The sequence below is a fragment of the Pelodiscus sinensis genome, chromosome 1 (assembly GCF_052426305.1).
Source record: "Pelodiscus sinensis isolate ZL-2025 chromosome 1, ASM5242630v1, whole genome shotgun sequence".
Taxonomy (NCBI): Eukaryota; Metazoa; Chordata; order Testudines; family Trionychidae; genus Pelodiscus; species Pelodiscus sinensis.
In genome coordinates this window covers 187,639,700-187,659,935 of record NC_143052.1, presented here as the reverse complement: position 1 = coordinate 187,659,935, position 20,236 = coordinate 187,639,700, and the positions used below count along the sequence as shown (strand labels likewise).

The 20,236-nt window shown below is 42.0% G+C and overlaps 1 protein-coding gene across 4 annotated transcripts in view; it reads right to left on the bottom strand.

The window, feature by feature from the left end:
- EVA1C (eva-1 homolog C) overlaps window positions 1-20,236 on the bottom strand; it is an 82,116-nt gene that overhangs the window by 41,660 nt on the left and 20,220 nt on the right. For 3 of the 4 annotated variants that reach the window (XM_006126095.5, XM_025186119.3, XM_014575040.4), the window contains exons 2-3: window positions 6,379-6,575; window positions 16-139 (exon numbers count right to left, since the gene is read on the bottom strand). The exons of the other annotated variant lie outside the window; for it this stretch is intronic. In XM_006126095.5, the coding sequence (XP_006126157.2) occupies window positions 16-139; window positions 6,379-6,575 (321 nt within the window). The remainder of the gene's footprint in view (window positions 1-15; window positions 140-6,378; window positions 6,576-20,236) is intronic. 4 annotated transcript variants of the gene reach the window in all.

Genomic DNA, 20,236 nt, shown 5'->3' with positions numbered 1-20,236 from the left:
GTAGAAATTACTTACTAGGTTTGCATTTAAAGGAGACAAGGAGGTATTTAGTGGTTCCTGGACATAGATCAGGTCCAAAAACCCGACTATTGACAAGGAGTTGGCAGGCTCTCTGGTTCTGGCATTCATCCAGTACTTTCTAGAACAATGGGCAAAAAGGATAGTCTTGAAAACAAGATATAAAGCTATATAGCAACCAAAACTCTTAGCTATATTTTGCTCTTTACATGAGAAAAACTATTCACTGGCACTGGGACATTATCACAGGTGTATTTAAAAAAAAGATGTATAACAGGAATAAAATAATGTCTGTGCTGGTCTTTGACCAGTGGCAGAAAGTTTTGATTCAGTTCATCATTTTAAATACAAGTTCAGTTCAAACTAAGGATTTAATGCAGCAAGATACTTAAGCACGTAAGGACTTTTAATCACAGGAGTAGACTCAGTAGGGAGACGACCTGTGACCTTAGAAACAGGCAAAGGAGGAAACTCATATTGGGGGGGTCACATGCCCCCAAACACTATGGGTGGGAGGGGCAAGCAGCCTGTGGGGCTGGTGTCTCTGGGATCTGGTGCCTACAACAAGGGTCCCTGCAGTCAGCAGCAGCAACAGGAGAAACACAGCAACAAGGCCACAGCTCATGCTGCTTCTCCAGCCATGTCACTCTGCTTCCCCGCACCACTGCCTATGAGTGCGGAGGGGCTAGATCCCTACTGCTGGTGATGGCCTCCTGGCCCCACTAATCCCCTGGGCTGCATCATTCAGGTTCAGAGTCTGGGGGAAGAGATGGTGTGGGGGCAGAGCAAAGGCGGGAAAGAGAAGGGGAGAGGGCAGAATGGGCAGAGACACGCAGGGCCTGGAGTGGAAAGGGGTTGTATTGGCCCTTCCCTAGGCTGGGTAGTGGGTGACGTGACTGGTGGTCTCCTATGTTCCTCCTCAGCAGTTGCCTCTGGTTAGGCACACGCTGAAATATCTTCTTCACTAGAGGCCTAAATCCATTTCAGACATAATCTGATTAGTCAGTATAGATGTGATCAAACTACTTTAAATCTCTTAAAAAAACCCTCAGGCCTTTATCTACACCAATGTCCTAATAATATCCTGCTTTTCCTACTGTGCTGCTCTATTAAGTAATTGGTAATTGCAAGCATGAGAGGAGTAGCGTAAAAAGGCTTGCAATGTATAACCACATTAACCAGACCTTTTCTAAGCAGAGTGAGAGAACAGGGTGGCTGGCAAGCCAAAAGCTTGTTTAAAACTTTGTTGCTACTGCTGCTGGAACTGTACCAGTGGCAGCAATGATGGGAAATCTTAAAGAAAAGTATAGTGTAAACACGTCAAAGATCAGTTTGACCCCACTTTTAATACAATTCTGCCAAGCAGAATCATGTCTGAAAGACAGTTTGGGTGTAACTGTGATTAAACCAAGTTAAGCCAACTTTAATAGGCAGTTTATTTGAAACAAACAAAAGAAAGAATTTCTTCCTACAAACATTATTTCTGAGTCATCTCCATGCTTTCTTATGCTTAAAAACATCAAATTGTGATACTGAGTATATTCTAGTTAGTTCATCAATATTTATTCAGTCCAAGTGCTTTTCAGACATTATTGTCTGATAGATGTAGGTGCCAATGCAAAATGTGTTGGCCTTTACTGTCTAGTTTCTAGTCAGAAGGAGCTAAATTTATCACTGGCAGAGCTCTACTAATTTCAGTGGACTTACACTAGGAATGAATTTAATCTAGATGTTTAAATCATAACAATCATACTCATTGACACTCTTGTTTCCACTTTCAGACAAGACACCAATATCTGAATAAGCATCAGCCTTGGACACAGTCACTCCAGAATAGGAACGATGCACAGTACAGCACATCAGAGTGATCCTAAGAAGTTCTGGGCTCCTTTGCTCCTCTTTTGTGGAGATAAAAGATTTAAATCTAACACTTCTCAAGCACATTACAGTGCTGTTACACTGTTGAAAAAGGAGGAAAAAGGACTGAGAACTTAGTTTGGTCTCCCAGTTCTTCTTTGAAAACATTAGCAGACTTACCCGGCATTGCCTTGGTCCTTCAGAGCAGAGGGCTGGCACTGAGGCAGGGTACAGGAGTCAGGGCAAGATCTTAGGCATGTGGGGGGAGAAATGACACAGCAGGAGGCTGTGAGTGAGTGGAGGGGTTGCGAGAGTGAAGGTTGGGGGTGAGGAGGGGCTCAGAGTGGGGAGTCCCATCCAGTGGGACTTGCCCTCTGCATCCACCCAGCCGGCAGGGCCTTTTTTCTTCCTCCACTGGCCGCCAGGGGTTTTCCGACCCCTCCAGCTCTGCGGCCAAGGGCCAGGGAAAAGGTTTGGGGCAGGTGGGCTGCTTATCCAGTCTGGTGACAGGCAAGACGTGGAGCCCCAGCCCTGCTCCCCACTTTCTTGGTGATGCAGCTGCCTCCAGTAGCCACTCTGCATATAGCTCTCCCCTAGGGCTCACTGTCCCCAGTGGCCACTCTCAGTATAGCGTCCCTCCTCATTGTGCCCCTCCCTTTCATGTCCCTCCTCTCTCTTCCTCCTCCCTTTTCATGTTACAGAAAACAATAGAATTCCAGGCACATCCCGTTTTCCTGGCGCAACCAAACCCTGACTTTGCTTTGAGTTAGGAGAAGAGGAAGCTGCCTCCCAAATTTGGTGCCCTAGCTCTTACGGTTTAGGAAGAGTTCTTGAATAAACAGACTACAGATGAACAGACAGACATTTCTAGAATATATAGAGGGATTTCAAGTCAAATCAATAATCATTATCACCCTGGCGCCCCTACATTGGAATTGTTCAGAAAAGAGTCAGTTAAATAAAATCAGGAAAACTTTAGCTCTTGAACAAGTGGACAGTGAACTGACTCCTATTGAGTTCAATGAACATTGCAGGTATTTACATCAGAGCTGAACCATCATCCACAGAGCCTTGCAAATCTGCAGATATCTACTTTATATCTGCGGGTATCCACCTCGGAGGATGTGAATGTAGAAATGTGCCACTCATTTTTGTGGATGCAGATACAAAAATTTTGTGTCTGGGCAGGGCTCTAATAATCCGTAATGCTCTTTATAATGGTATCCCTTTATACAAAGAGTGCTCACATTTTGCACTGACTCAGCTGTGCAAAAACATCAAGCTACTTATATTATCATAATAAGACAGTATTATCAGTCAGGTTATTAACTTCATCCTTTTCACTAATACAGTGGTTCTTAAAGTGTGGTCCACAGACCAGTAGTGATCCACAATGATCTTGAAAGTGGGCCATTGACTTGGGGCTTGCTCCCCCTGTATAGGGGAACTTGCATTGGTGCTCCATTCCCATGGACCCCACAAGATTGGAGTGCCACAGCCGGTTTCCCACTGCAGGGGAAGGAGAGGGAAGCCTTATGGGCTGGATCTGGCTTGCAGGGGAAGGAAGCTGCTCTGTGCTCTGCCACTCCCTCTCTCCCTGACTGGAGGAAGGCAGCCCAGGAAACTGCTCATCTGGAGGCTTTCCCCATTGCTCCCATTGGCCAGAATCATGGGTGCAGGAGCAGGTGGGGGGCAGTGTCTAGGAGTGGCAGGAGGAATGGAATCAGGTAAGCACCCCCCATCATCCTCATGGCTAGTCCCCCACACCTCTATCCCCATCACGCACCTCCCTCCTCCTGAGACCCCCCCCCCCACCCTGCACCTGCATCCTCCCTTCCATCCTGGCTCCTCTCACCCTCAGACCATTCCTGCATCCAACTTCCCAGCCAAACCTCTCTACTCTCAACTCACTCCTGCACCCAACCTCCAAGCCAAACTCCCCACCCTCACCCTCAGTTTGCTCATACACCCAACCTCCCACCCAAACTCCCCACCTTCAACCTGCTCCTGTACCCTATCCTCCACCACCCAGACCCCAGACCCTCAGCCCACTCCTGCACCCAACCTCACAGCCAGACCCTGCAACTCCACCCCCTCTTGCACGCATTTTGTCAACATGAGTAGTGGGCTGGTAGTCCACAGAAAAATCTGTATTATGCGGGGTGGGCTGTGGGCCAAAAAGTTTGAGAACCACTGGCATAGGAGTTTACTGTATAAAATGCCAGCTATTCTTTCTCCTCTCTGTAAGCTAATACTGTGCTTGATTATGCAGATCTCAAACTTCGTTCCACAAAGAAGGATAGAATGAGATCATCATGGGTTTTTTCCAGGAATTCAGTTTACAGTATGAGTCTTTTCTATTTGACAGACTCAGAGCTTTCGGGGATACAGAGCCAGACATTCATCTTTTATAGCTATAGTTCTGAACAGTGAAAAAGAAAATATCTGTAAAAGTTTATATTATTTTACAATGCAGTTAGTTGCCAGTGTATTCAAGAAAAATTGTCCATGGAAACCTCACAGAGACTCTCATGACTCAAGAACTCAAATTAACTATGGGTGACACTCCACTAAAGTCAATGAAATGACACCAAGGATGCATTTGGCCTCACATTTTTTTAAGTGGACAGCTGTACTTTCACATGGCCCAAAGGTCATTCATAGAATATCTTTAGACGTTAGTTGCAGTACAGCATGTACAAGCCACGTTATTAAAACTCTGTCACAACGCTGTTTCTGATAAAAGGATGTTACACAAGATAACTTAATACTATTATTAATGGATGGAATGGAGATTCCCTGCTGGCTTGAAGCAATAGCAATAAGCACTGAGGGCCTTGATTCTTCAAAAACACCCTGTTCTGTAGAGCTCTTCAACCCATCTTTAAATCTCATTGAGTTCCCCTTGTCAATGCTTTGCTGAAGCATAACCTAACAGAGGAATTCTAGACCTCTTTACAGTCAAGAGCTTCCTTCATCACAGTACTCAAAGGGTGGACTTCCTCAACTTTTGTAAAGAAATTCCCATGCCATCAAGTAATAATTTATGAACAGCAGTGTCATCCATATTCTACTATATACGTGAAGCAACCTTTAGGATATTACTGGTGAACCTGGATATTCATTTCAAATGTAATAATGAAGTAGGTTGTTGTGGCCAGAGGGTTTCGCTCAGCCTTGCCATACTGGTGATCCAGGTTCACGTCCTGTTTTCTGACACTCTAGGGGCATGTCTACACAGCAGCATTATTTCAGAATAATTGACGTTATTCCAAAATAACAAAGAGCACGTTTACACAGCAAGCCTTTATTCAAAATGTCAAGTGTGAAGGACTTTTTACTTCAACTCATGGTAACCCTCATTTCGCAAGGAGTAAGGGTATGTCTACACTACCCTCCTAGTTCGAACTAGGAGGGTAATGTATGCATACCGACTTGCTAATGAAGCCCGGGATTTGAATTTCCCGGGCTTCATTAGCATAAGCGGGGAGCCGCCATTTTTAAATCCCCGCTGCTTCGAACCCCGTGTAGCGCGGCTACACGGGGCTCGAACTAGGTAGTTCGGACTAGGGTCCTATTCCGAACTACCGGTACTCCTCGTGAAACGAGGTGTACCGGTAGTTCGGAATAGGCACCCTAGTCCGAACTACCTAGTTCGAGCCCCGTGTAGCCGCGCTACACGGGGTTCGAAGCAGCGGGGATTTAAAAATGGCGGCTCCCCGCTTATGCTAATGAAGCCCGGGAAATTCAAATCCCGGGCTTCATTAGCAAGTGCGGTATGCATACATTACCCTCCTAGTTCGAACTAGGAGGGTAGTGTAGACATACCCTAAGAGAAGTCAAAGGAAGAGTGTTCTTCCTTCGGCTTCCTGCTATGTAGGCAGTGCCAAAAGCTGAATTAAGCCATTTCGACTTCAGCTATGCAAGTCAGCTCTTGAGGTCCCTTCCAGTCCTATTCAGCTCTTGAGGTCCCTTCCAGTCCTATTATTCTATGATTCTATGACTTCTGCCCTGCTGTTTAGACGTACTCTCGGTGAACAAGCAATGAGCCAAATTCATTCACAGTGTAGTGCCATCTAATTAAGTGGATTTTACAACAAAGATGAATTTGGCTCAGTATATTCAGCGCTAGAATACGGGGTACTTGTCAGGCCCTTGTGACCAATTAAGGCTATTCTAACCAGATCTGCTTGGCTAAAAGGATGGGTGTTGCAGAGCTTTGAAAATGGAAGGCTAAGTGTAGAAAAACAGGAAAGTTAGTTTAAAAGGAACCCTGAAAATCTTTTTCAAGCCTACAGAAATAATAAAATCTATTCACCTGATATGTCTGCTGGTGAAATGAGTACTTCGAAGTGTGTCATTTTGTGTTACCTACCAGTTGAAACTTTGTGGAATTCACTTAATATTGTGAACACTTGGCATTTTCATAGACTATGGGTCACAAAACTGAAATCTGATCTAAAAACATTCTCAATTTTAAAAACCTTATACAATATGTGATACCTGCAAAGTGGTAGATGCCACACAGTTTAAGGGATTTTTCATCGTAGTTTCAGGCTGCTGTGTACTACACATTTGGGAATCTTGCCCGTAAAATGCTGACTGGACACTTATTGTTGAATGTCGAGGACACTGTAGGCTCAAACGGTCGCCATCACAAGCATACACTGTGTGGTTTTGCAGAAGTTTGGTTAGGTAACCTAGAAAATATTCAACTATGTTACTTTTAATACAGGCAATGACAAACTCTTCAGATAATATGAAAACTGTATCATCCCATGGAAAGGACATAAAATCAGGATTGTGAACATGGCCATACCACATAAGATTGTGAGCTTATCAGTGTTTCAACCTAGTCAGTATCAGACCTCAAAAATATCTGGGTGCTGGGTTTTTAGATGAGGCCTGAAGCTACAGTATAGCAATTTGTGGTCATTAGAGATCCCAACGCACTTTCTCAAAAAGTTCAAGGTGTTATTCTTCAGATTTCTGATCTATTTTCCCCTGAATTCTCAACTGGATAAAGTATTCTTTATTTCCTGTCCTAAACTGAGGTGTCATCTTACTGTGCTGTTAATGGGAGCTGTGTTCCAAGTGATGAATAAAGTGATTCTCTCTATATAATTTGCATATCAGAGTCTAAAGTAGTTCAGGGTCCTTCCTAATAAGAGATGCTGTTTAACTGTTAGATGTTATAGTTTGCAGTGTTGTAGCTGTGTTGGTCCCAAGATATAAAAGAGACATGGATGGGTGAGGTAATATCTGTTAGTGGACCAACTCCTATTAGTGGAAGGTACAAACTTTCAAGCTCTTCAACACAGAGCTCGTCAGGTCCTTCCACCAACAGAACTTGGGCTAGTAAAAGATGTTATCTTGCTCACCTACCTTCTCTAAGGTTTCTTAGCATGTAACCACCACAGACAAAGAGGTGGAAATTCATATACTGCTACTATAACCGCTGCATTTACCATGTGATTGCAGGTAATATGTATGATCATGTTCCCTGCTGAGCATGCCTGTATTTATAAACATTCCCTATCACATATTTGAAAGTTAATTTACGTTCAGTACTCAGCACTCTTACATATTTCAATCCTCACTTTTACATTTGAACAAAGAACATGTCATAGAAAATTAGGAGACTAATTCAATGAAATGCCCAAGAAATTAGAACAACAATTGTTGTTGTTTTTAAAGAGTTGTTTAACTAATGTCCACTTTGCTACATTTAAAAATTATCTCTAATTATTTTCTATTTTAATTATCCAGTCTTAACTCAGCCTTATGTCAATGTGTACACAAAACACATAAAGGAGAACTTGGAAGATGAAATTCTACAAATTTGCTCCCTCATCCCCCAAAAAATCAAAACATACAACTCAACAGAAACCAAGTTGTAGATATTCTTGAAAAACAATCTGCAACAATTTTAATTAGTGAGTGCCTCCAGTGAATTATTTGTTATAAACTGTGAGAAACAGAATTTTAAAAATCAAGCTAACTAGCACAACAGAGTCAATTTAATTCTTCAATACACAATTCTCTACAACAACTTTTAAGAAATTTCAGGGAAAAAATGGAAACCCCTTATCACAATAACTGTCGACCTCTGCACGTCAGTACAATCTGATCATTTCTTTCCACATTTAGATTTTTTGCTGTTGCTAACCTCACTTTTTATCTTTTGGCATACTTAGGAAATTTTAAAATAACAGAAAGTAACCATTACAAAAAATGACTACAATTCTGAATCTGCAGCATTAAAAATTAGTGGGAGCTTTGTCACCGACTTCAGTGAATTTGGGATTAAGCCTTTGTAAAACTCCACTTGAAGCACTAAATTTGGAATGAGAAGGAAATGTCCATTTTTTACATACTTATAAATCTGACATTTATTAATATTTCTCCTTGTCCTTAATTTTGTTGATCTGTATGCAAGCACTTGTCTACATAGGGGAAATTCTAGCAAAGTAAGCAAGGGTATGAACTTAAATCTCAACAGCTACTTAGTACTAACTGCCCATGTGGACACATTTATTTTGCACAAAAAGCAGCCTTTTGTGATTGGCTTCACCTACTTCCAGAACAGACTTGGAAGTGGATTAAGGTAAACTATAAAAAGGAACTTCTAGTGTAAATAAGCGTGGTCAGAGAAGCAGCTATTGCAGAATAGTTATTCCTCAAAAGCTATTTCAGGCAATTTCCCACATAGAAAAACCCTCAGTTCAAAGATCACATGCTCCAAGGCTTTATGCTCCAGAGTGGAGTAAAAAGAGTGTGAGAAATTTTAAATTTCCAACATTAAAGCTCAACTGAAAATTCCATTCAAGAGTCCATAACTTCTGGAGGCCTCTTCATTTTCGCCTGTGCAGAAAAGAAAAGAAAAAAGAGCTCTACTAGACCTGCCCTTCAAGGAAGGAGAAAAAGAGATGAAGCACCAGAGAAGATGGAAAGAATATTCCCCATCCCTCTAGAGGAAATGGAAGAAAAACATCATCTGCTTCTGTGTCCTCTCCGTTCCCTAGAGGGAACTGGGGGAACAGAGTCTCAGGCATAGGCATGGGAAGTATGGACACGGGAGTGCTTCTGCACAACCAAGTTTTGCACCTTGTTTCCTTGTGCTCTTAGGCTGTCCCTGCTGCCGACCCACCATCGGCTTTGCCAGCCCCAGGTCCTGGCTTCTTGGCAGCCCCCCTGCGTTCCCGCTGGCCCAATCAGCTTCATCACCCTTGGGAACCCTTCACCCATTGTACATGAATGTTCTGCAGCCCACCATCTTTGGGTTCCAGCCCCAGAGGCTCTGCTGCCACTTGGAGTCCCACCACCATACCAGGGCTTCGCAGCTTCCTCCAGCTATGGCTAGGTTACCAGTTCTCCTGGACTGGATGTACCAGACTTCATTGACAGCAATGGCATCCAGCCCTTCCAGTCTAGGAGATTTGGCAACACTACGTGTCAATCCAGCCTGGGGCAGTGAGGGGTGCAGACAAGGTAAGAAAGGTGCATCTCAGCACTCTCACCCTAAAAATAATTCCAGCGCCACTGCGCTCAGGCTTGGTCTATGCCTAAAACTTAGGTCGATTCAGCTATCTCACGCAGATCTTTGAAAAATTTAATGCCCTGGGTGATGTAATTAGGTCAATTTAACCTGGCTTTAGAAGCATCTAGATCAATGGAATAATTTTTCCATTGCTGTAGTAAATGTCTGCATACACTGCAGCACTATAACATTGTAGCGCTTGTAGGGTAGACATAGTTTTATAAGCCAGACACACCAGCATTAAGTCAACTATTCACACTTCTTCAAGGAGATTATACAGAGGGATGAATTTGGGGGTGTATCTACTTGTTAATATAATGAGAAGATTTGGGGAATAGAACATTTGCGTAGAGAAAGGGTTGATGCACTTGTGTATTGAAGTGTGGGAGAATATTGAGAAAGGAAAGAGAGAATGAATATAGGACAAAGAGAGAAAGAACACAGTGCAAGGAAAAAGAGGAAGGGGGAAACAAGGAAAGAACTAACAATCAGAGGGAAAACAATACACCACGAGATATAGTAAAGAAGAGGCACAAAGTGGCTAGAAGGAACAAGAAACAAAAGAGACTTGGTGTGGGGTTTTGTTGTTATTATTTAATTAACAGTTTAATGTCAAAATATTACAGTGAAATAAACATAGCAGAATGATACTATGTGCACACATGCTGGGATTTTCGAAGAAGCCTAAAATATTCATAACTCTCCTTGATTTTCAATAGGAATTCAATGCTGAACTCCCTGAGGACCGATGAAAATCCTAGCCACTGCTATCATCTGTCTATCACATGCCCATTCACTAGAAATACACAAATAGTTCTAGGATACTGAGGACAGCTAATGAGTTTTTATCTGGTAGATTATCTAGAGGACACATGGAAGATGTAGTTACTTAACATATCCACTCTCACCAATCAGTTTCTTTGGAAAAATATTCTGAAGAGCTGAGAACTCTAAAGCCATGTTGCATTTTCTGTACACTGTACATCTATATTGCAATAAAGGGCCCATCAAAGTGAATCTCATAGCCTATGTCAACTGACTCAGGTTGGCACCATAAGGCTGGTGTTTGGGCTCCGAGACTCCCCACACCTGCGCCTCTTCCTGGGGTTCAGAGCCAGGGCTCCAGAAGAAGTAAGGGTGTTGATCCAACCATTTTTAGTCTCATTCCACGAACCCAAGTCCTGGGTTCTGAGACTTGCCGTCATGGCTTTTCTTTTTTTGCCATGGAGACATACCCCATAATAGGCAACCTGTGGGATTTTTTACAACTTGAATTGTGTTTAACTAATCTTTGGAATGGTTGCTACATTTTTCTGAGACATTGCATGGACTCACAATGTCACAGTCAAACTGGGTTTGAATATTTGAAGGTATTTTTTCTGATAAGTCCAATGAAGTACTGATGACATGAGTGTGTTAACCACTGGTCCAGTAGCATGCCATAGGAGAAACTTCCACTGTGATTGTTGACCAGGTGGAGTCAATGATGCTGTAAACTTAATGATTCTAGGCTTTTTAAAAATAGGAACATAGAATGGGGCTCCTATGGCCCAGATTGTCAAAGGTATTTAGATGCCTACATTCTAATGATTTCAATGGCTGCTTATGTGCCTTTGAGAATCTGGGCCATAGGAGCCTAATTGTAGGTTCCTATTTTTAAAAATCTTAGAATCATTAGGTCTACAGCATCATTGATTCCACCTGAGCTCTACTTTTACATTAGAAAGAGCTGGACAATATTTACCAAAATGTAATGCTGCAATTTTTCATCAAACTTTGAAAATAGAAAAATGAGGAAGGGGGGACATTTTTTATTATTTTTGGTGTATTTTTCAACCAATTCTGACTCCCCCTTCTTTTTAATGTCAAAATTTCATCAACATTTTGAATTTCCATGAGTATTTTCCCCAAAATTTGCTTTCATTGAAAACTCATTCATTTCTGTGAGACCAGAATCAGATCTTACAGTAGAAAACCCATGGCTAGAAACAAATCACACTTCTATATTTAATTGCCCTAGGTATAAGTTTCATAAAGAAATAGTTTTTAAAACAGCAAATAGTCCTGCAGCACCTTAAGGTGCATCTACACAGCACTCTTAGCTCGAAATAAGCTACACAATTTGCACTGTGCAAATTGTGTAACTTATTTCAAGTATATTTCAAAATACTGTAGCTTATTTTGTAATTTGGCGCCACATTTCTAAATAAACTACTATTCCGAAATGTCCCTTAATTCTCCTGAAATGAGGTTTACAGGTACGTCAGAATATAATGCCCATTATTTTGAAAGATTTTTCAAAATAATGGGCATGCTGTCAAGACATGGAATGGCTATTGCAGGATACCGGAAGTATCCTGAAATAGTGCCACAGTGTAGCTGTACCCTTAGAGACGAATAAAAAAATGTAGATAGTATCATGAGCTATCATGGGCACAACCCACTTCTTCAGATGAATGGAGTTAAGCGGTCCAGGGTCCAAATAAATAGCAGAGAAAGAGGGGATAGGAAGGGCAAGAGAAGGGAAAAAATGGAGAAAAAACATTGTCAATTAGTGTCCATGTTAAATGAGGCTAATAGAGAGCCCCTGAGGCATGGGGGAGAAGGAAGGGGAAGTTTGCACTGACTTTTCTATAAGGAAACAGAGAACACGAGTCTCTGGCTGGCATCTCCCATAGCATCAGAGACATGGGATAAAATCCTGACCCTATTGAAGTCAGTGGACGCTTAGGCATTTTCTTCAGAAAGCTTAGGATTTCACACCACTTTGCAGTTCTTCACTCATGTTCTTTTGAGATCAGCGAGACTGCCCACATGAAAAACTGTTTTTAGGATCAGGCTCTACATTCTCTTTTAAAACATTATTTTTAAACAAGAGCTTTCCTCTACTCAAACCATACAAAAATAAAGCAGCTTCCCTGCCAGAGACACTTCTTGGTGGGTCCCATGCCAGAAAGTCCTGATGCCTCCTGAGAAGTACTGGGCTTCTACTGAGGATAGGCCCAATTCACATTTACAGTGAATCTTCTTCACACTATTCGAATATTGTAAAGGAGTCTTAAATGTAATTTATTGCTACTTTAGGGACTTTTTAAACTACCAAAATGGTGTAAAGGAGCCAAAGTGTAAATGAGTATCTGGCCCAACATGTGTTGTGAGTGCTTGACACCACAAAAGATTTGGTCCCGCTGCTGTAATCATTTCAATTCTTTAGGTTTTAAGTTACTTGGAACCAAATGTGCTGGGTACAAAACAGCCCAGTATTCCCTAAAGAATATCAGTGATGATGTGATTTGGATGAGTTCCCTGGCATCTTAACTGTGACTTTGATCCTGCAAACTCCTAATCCAGTATCTAAGCACCTTTCTGCAACAACCACAACTATTCAGTTCTAAAAATGCTGTTTTAAAAATCTGCTCTGATTGTATATAAGCAGGGGCATTTCTCTCAGAAAATAATGTTTGAGGGATGAACATAAAAAAGAAATCATGCTCTCTAGCCTTCCAAGTGGCATTTAAAATGCTTATATATTTGCACACAATAAAGGATAAAAATAGTCATGGAAATTGGCTGCTAATCTTTGATAAGAAAAGTGGTGACGTACTGGTATCTGGATTGCTTTGCTCACATGAGAGACTATGTAGACGTGCATTTTTACTATTACACAGAGTACTACAAACACAGCCTTGCACCTCTTAAAGGGCTATATTGAGACTGAATGTCTCGCCTCACATAAGGGGTGGTACACCGCCGATCTGGAAAGGGATGGTGACTCAGAGAGCCACAGTTACCTTCCTGCTTTTCCTTAGCTCCAAGAGGAAATAAGTCACTGCAGTCCTTTACAAAATGTAGTATACCTCCCTCTCCTGCTGACTCTGATTTGTGCCTGGTGGGCGGGTGAGCATGGCTCTGCGCACTTTCCATTCATTTGCTTATACAGAGGAATAACATTCCCATGAAAGCTGCTGTCTCCTACCCTGTGCCCAGAATGGTGATCCAGGTGGGCCATACAGACAGTAGCAGTTTCCAATTACTTCCTTCAACTTCCCCAGGAAGTTTGCCTCCATAACACCTCTAACACAGGCTGTGCCTTAATGATACAACGTGTTTATATAATCCTGTTCAGAGATCAGTTTTCCTAAAGGCAGCTACTCCAGCAAAACTGCAATGTCAAGCAAGCAAGCAAGAAAGAGAGCAAGCATTTTAGCATTTGCCAATTTTTATTATGTCTATTTACTTTTCTGTAGCTCTCTGAACTGGGACATTAAAGGTAGGCTACTGGTCAGTTTCATGTTGCTTTATAGTCATATTTCACTTTGAGTTTTAGTACAGGCTTTGCAGTGTTGTCTGCATTATTATAAACATTACAGTGGAATGTTTATTTGCATTATAAGATGCCTCTGTTATTTTTTGTTTAATAGGATGGAAATATTTCTATTGGCTGTATGTTCTATAAATTATATATTTTATAAACAAATCTAAACAGGGAGCCATTGTTGACCTCACATGAACTGTGTTGCAAATCCAAAGCATATAAAAACTCATAAGTCAGGAGTATCCCCAAAATCATGCGATAAAAAAAATACAGATTTTAAAAAATAATAAATGTTAGCAAATGTTTATTTGCCTTCTGGTTTTTGAACTGCCAGGGTTCATTTTTTCAAGGTTTGCTCTGAAACGTGAGGTCTTGAAACTTCCTGGTTTCCCCCACAAATTAAAGTAGAGATTTCCATGTACAGTAAAACTCCATTAGTCCGGCATCCAATGCTCCAGGACTCCTGATGGTCCGGCACCATCAGGAACCCGGAAGTGCTGGGGCAGCCGGACAGGCTTCCCCCATTCAGCTGCTGCTGAAACTGACCAGCAGCTGAATCAGGGAAGCCGAGAGCAGAGCAGCTGGGGTGCTGCCGGGTTGGTCTGGTAGCGCTGCCCCTCGGGGCTGCGGGACCAACCCGGCAGCACCCCAGCTGCTCTTGGGGACGGCTGGGGCAGAGCAGCTGGGGTGCTGCCGGGTTGGTCCCGCAGCGCCAAAGGACGGCGATGCGGGACCAACCCGGCAGCACCCCAGCTGCTTTGCCCCAGGCGTCAGGATTCAGCCGCAGCTGAAACTGACCAGCAGCGGCTGAATCAGGGACTCCTGGGGCAGAGCCTGACTATCGTAAGGGGGGGCTATGAGGGGTCTGGGGTGGTATCCCCTCCCACCCCACTCCAGACCCCTCATAGCCCCCCCTTCTGATAGTCCGGCATATCTGATTATCCGGCACCCCCAGGGTCCTAAAGGTGCCGGATTATCGGAAGTTTACTGTAGTAGTAATATGATGACAGCAGCTGGGGCTTTAAGGAAAATGCCAAATACTGCAAGACTTTGGATACATTAATGAGAATTGGCAACACTGAAGTGGCCTGTGGACACCTGTATGTCATCATACAGAAATATAAACCAAACTTTTTGCAGAGGCTCAAAGCATACAGTTATAGGCATCATACAGATTACACTATATACAAAGTAACCTAACAACCTGTACAAATCTACTCAGAAGTTAAGCCTGTATTACAGCATTATACATTGATTTATAGAGTCAAAGACTGTATAGATCAGAAGGAAACATTGTGTTCATCTAGTCTCTTGTAACACAAGTCAGTAACTCAATGCAACTTTTTTACTAGGTCTTAAAGAGACACTTGAAATCCAAACTGAATCCTTTCTTTCAGATTTAACCAATTTAGTTACAGTGACAACACAGACTAAAATTTACTGCACAGATAGAGCATGAAACACATGCATACCGAGCTACAGTATTTTGTTGTCATTATTAATTATTAGTATTATTATTATTATATTACTATTAATAATTATTATTACCATAGTGCCTAGGAGCTCTAGTCATGAACCATGACCCCATCATGCTAGGCACTGTACAAACAGAATAACAAGATGATCCCTGGCCCCATAGAGTTTACATTCTAACTACATGAATACAGTCAACAGCTGGATGCAGACAGATGAGGGAGTACCAATAAACAATGACATAGTATTGGCCAGCAGAAGGAGGAAAGGACAGAGTTAAACAAGCCAAGGGAACAAGATATCAAGAAGGAGTATCAAGAAGTTGATTATATCAAAGAGGAGAATGAAGGTGGGGTACTTTGGTCTGAGCCTTGGAGATTTGGCAAGTTGGCCTCTCACTGTCACTTCTTATTGCAAAGGGGACATGGCATCAATCAACCATAAAGACAATCCCATCAAAAAATCCCCAACCTTTCTTAAATAGAGTTAAGATTATAAATAGATCTCTTAAGTTAACATAACATTCTTAAAATGCTGTAGAAAAAAAACCTCTGAAAGTCAGGAAATTCAGGGAGAATTAATTTTTAAGTTTGAAAGTCTGTTGTAATTTACAAATGAAAACATCAGCAAGTCTGAAAATACTCAGTTAAGATTCTAGTGCATCATAAAATAGCACACATACTGTAACTGACAATACAAAGCATTGGAATTCATCAGTTTGTTCTTATTCTGAACAATAGAGTTTCATTTGGGATAAATTCACCCTTACATAGGTGGCTAGCATAAGTCTGTGCACCACTTATCTCTCTCAAAATAAGGTAAAAGGATGCATAAGCTCTGCATGTCACTTTTAGGGAAGAAGCACTGTGAGAACAAAATCATGAGTTCTGAGGATAATACAGGTTGTACCTACCTAGTCTGGCACCCTCAGGACCTGACCGGACCCGAATTAGGGATTTTGCCAGACCAGGAGTGGTCATTTATGGTCCCCCCCAGCTGCCAACTCCCAGCTGACTGGCCCCACTGCCCTATAAGCCCCTGCTGCCCTACCAGGCAGCCCCGCCACCTCTGATCTCCGGGATCCTGCTCCAGTGCCTGGCAGCCCTGCTGTCTCTGCACACCGGGTTCCCGCTGCAGAGCCTGGCTCCAGGCAGCCCCACAGCCTCTGAGCTGGGCTCCCGCTGCCACACATGGGGCTCCTGCAGTCCTTCAAGAAAGCTCTGCTTTCACGTATGGATGTCCTGTATTCTCCTGCTACTGAGCGCTAACCGTCCAGTGGGACTCTCTGGCCCTGAACATTTGTGGTCATGCCGGACCATGGATATTGCCAGACCAGAGAGTCCCAGTTAAGAGAGTTTCAACCTGTACCTTGCACATATTAAAAGCAGTCTAACTTTTTACTAGCAGTATTTTCTTTATCAAGAATACATTCTGCAAATATTTATTTTTAAAACCTGAGTATGAAAGGTCTACAGCATATAGCAGTCCTTTTCATCAGGACTTTATATATGTTCAATTATACTGGTTATTGTTCAAATAGTTCAATTTAGCTTGATTAGCATGGTAATTTGTTCTCCATTTTTAAGACATGCTAATTCATTTCAGATCAAAATAGACATACACATTTTATTGCTGGAGTCCCAAAAAGCTAATCCATTTTATTATTCTCCATCAACCCCTGCAGTTTTTTCAAGAATTTTGCCAACAGCCAATAAAAATTGTATGGGCAAGATTGACAGACTCAGAATAGGAGAATTCTCTCCGTGACGACTACACTGTTGATAAACTTTACTGCAGCTGTGATGTCAATCAGTTCTCAAAGAACTAGCTCTGATCACTTGCAATTCCTTGTGTGATTTTTTAAGCAGCAATAGTTGCCTAGCAATATTTCTTTTACTGATACGTAGAGTCACAGGATGAAATCTTGGCCCCCATTGGAAGTTAATGGCAAAACTCGCATTGACTTCAGAGGTGTCAGGATTTCTCCCACTAAGCTACCAGAAAGCGACTGATTCCCATTTGGTCTGCAGTGGCAACCACTGCCCCACATGGGCACTGCTGAATAGCCCTGCATAAAGTTAGATAATCAATTAATATTGCTCCAAGAATTATAATGCCTGTACAAGCAAAAAAAGCAGTCATGTAGCACTTTAAAGACTAACAAGATAGTTTATTAGGTGATGAGTTTTTGTGGGGCAGACCCACTTCTTCAGATCATATTCTGAAAGCGAACTGGCATGACCATTATGTAACAGAGGTTTACAATGAAAAAAGTGAAAAAATTACATGTCGAATTTTAGCATAAATAAAAGTTGAGGCTCAAAATGGGCCTTAATCGAGATGATAATTATCTTACACATTACAAAGACAGCCTCCCCACTTTTTGAGATTTGTGGTGACCTCAAATTAGCCACTTAATTGACTCTTACAGTAAGCAATTTCCTCTTTCCTTGTCCCTTCTCCCCACCCACCACCACCCACCCCCATCTTCTGTTCTATGTATCTGATTTGTCAGTTTGTAATTTTTTCACTTTTTTCATTGTATCCCTCTGTTATATAATGGTCATGCCAGTTCGCTTTCAGAATATGATCTGAAGAAGTGGGTCTGCCCCGTGAAAGCTCATCACCTAATAAACTATCTTGTTAGTCTTTAAAGTGCTACATGACTGCTTTTTTTGTTTTACCAAGATCAGACTAACACGGCTACCTCTCTGTTACTATTCATAATGCCTGTACAGGCTGCTTGACCATTTTTGGTGGCTCTATCCAACCAACACCACAGGCTATATACTGTGGCTCCATCCCTTTGCAGTGCTGAAATGAATGTGGCCAGCATTTACTTGGGTCAGTTTCATGGTGCTACAATTCAGTCCTATTGTAGCATACATCTACTTTTGTGCTCACAAAACAGTTTTCAGAGAAAGTTAATCTGAATTACCATAAAGCAAAGGATTTAAGGTGAAATTATGAGTGGGGAAATTATTCAAAGGAGTGAATGAGAGGGAAAGCCAAATAAAGGGTAGCACAAGTGAATGATTCCCTATCAATGGAGGAAAAAAAGAGGAAGACAATAGCAGAGGAGATGAGGGAAACAAGCAAACATAGACAGGTAGCATGAAACATGCCCATTGAGAGCCAAAATGAATTATTTTAAAAATATTATGAGATGAGGTTATTGCTTCTTGTAGTGAGAAAGTCATTTGGCTGCAGAGTTCTGGACACTGGAATTTTGAAGAAGAAGCATTTAGGAAGAATGCAAAAGAAGGAAATATTATATTCAAGACATTAGAGGGCTGATTTTCAGACTGAGATTATGTGTTCAAGAGCGTGACAGCTTACTGCAGACACTATCACGTTTGCATGTATAAGTCAAAGACCTGAGCATGTGCACTGGATAGCTATATGGAGAGTTGACATTTAGTTCTATGACCATGAAAATCCCTGTTTTGGGGCATGCACATGCTCGTCATATATACGGAAATTAGGTGGCAAATGAGCAAGCTGAAACTGACAGGTGCTCTTGGTCTGAAAATTAAGAGGGAAAGAAAATTTGAGTAACAGATGGCTTCAAAATTTCTGCCCACCAAAGCAAAGTTAAGGTTCTGGCTAAGGACAGTGATGTCTTTGTGCATATCTAGATAGAGCCTATGATGTTGTAGGCATTGCTACCATACAAATAATAAATATTAATAACAATAAAGAATGATAACTGTCTGACACATAGAGGAATTCAGTGTGCAATGTAAAACCTCACCCCCTCCCCCTGAATGAAAAAGAACCAGTTGTAGGACTAGGCTTTATGCAAGAGATGCTGGAGATGGCAGCAAAGTATCTAGAGATAAAAGAAAGCTTTGTCTAGTACAGGTTTGGCAGGTAAAATGGGAATGCTCCTCTCATCAGCTCTGTTTCCAGGGAAAAAAATTACCTGTAGCAAACATAAAGGGCCTGATTCATCTCTCACTTATGCCAGTGAAGAGAGTAGATCAGTTTTACGCTGGTACAGGTGGGAAGGTGAGAGGAGAATCAGGATCTATAGCTGTACATTAACTCTTTTGGTTGTGATATATGCAGTGAGGGACCTTCCTTCCCATTGCCTACAGGTTAGCTAATATTCTTTACAAAGGGGCCTCTCAACTAGCAAAGAATCAATGTAACTCTTATTTATCACCCAGGTGTTCTTTAAGCTCTTTCCATAAGTATAGAGCAGGGGTTTGGAACCTTTTTTGGGTCAGGGGCCGCTGACCCACAGAAAAAAATCAGGCTAGTAGAATTTGTGTGTACCAGCCCCACGGGGACAGGAACTGGGACACCAGCGCAGGCTCCCCAGTTCTGTGGGGGAAGGGAGCCCTGATCCAGGCAAGCCACGGGCTGCAACCGCCCCACAGGGCTTACATTCCCAACCCTGGTATAGAGGGTTCTCTTCAGTATTAATGCTTAGGAAAGAGGAGTCCTCTGGGAAAATAATTACTTCCAGGAATTCTGAGAAATCCGGTTTGTCTGTTTGATAATTCAGTTCTCTCCCCGCCCCGCTCCTCCCCGCAAGTTCCCAAAAGCAAATTTCCAGAATATGTAGTTCAAGTCACCCTAAAAAGTCTTGGCCTAATGTTTTATTCAATGACAATGAGTAGTCCTGTAGCACCTTAGAGACTAACAAATATATATATTATATATAGTGTATCATGAGCTTTCGTAGGCAAAACCCAATTTGAAAAGGGGCCTTGCCTATTCTACACTCTGTAAAACATTGGGCATAATGCCAGTGCTTAACAATAAATACAAGAGTGTTCCTTTTGCTAGTTTTTATATTTTCATATGCTTACTAGCTTTACTTAAGTTTTCCCATTTCCTTAGTTTTTCAGATGTGACTCTTCTCCCTCCTCTGCACAACTCATATAATTTTGTTTTCACTGTGGATTGTAAACATTTCTGGAATCTGCAGGGAGTCCCCCAGAACAGTGTGGGTTGGAGATTCCCATTCCCACAGTGGTTGTGTGAGAGGTGGTGGTGTCACACAAGGGAAAGAATGCTTGTAC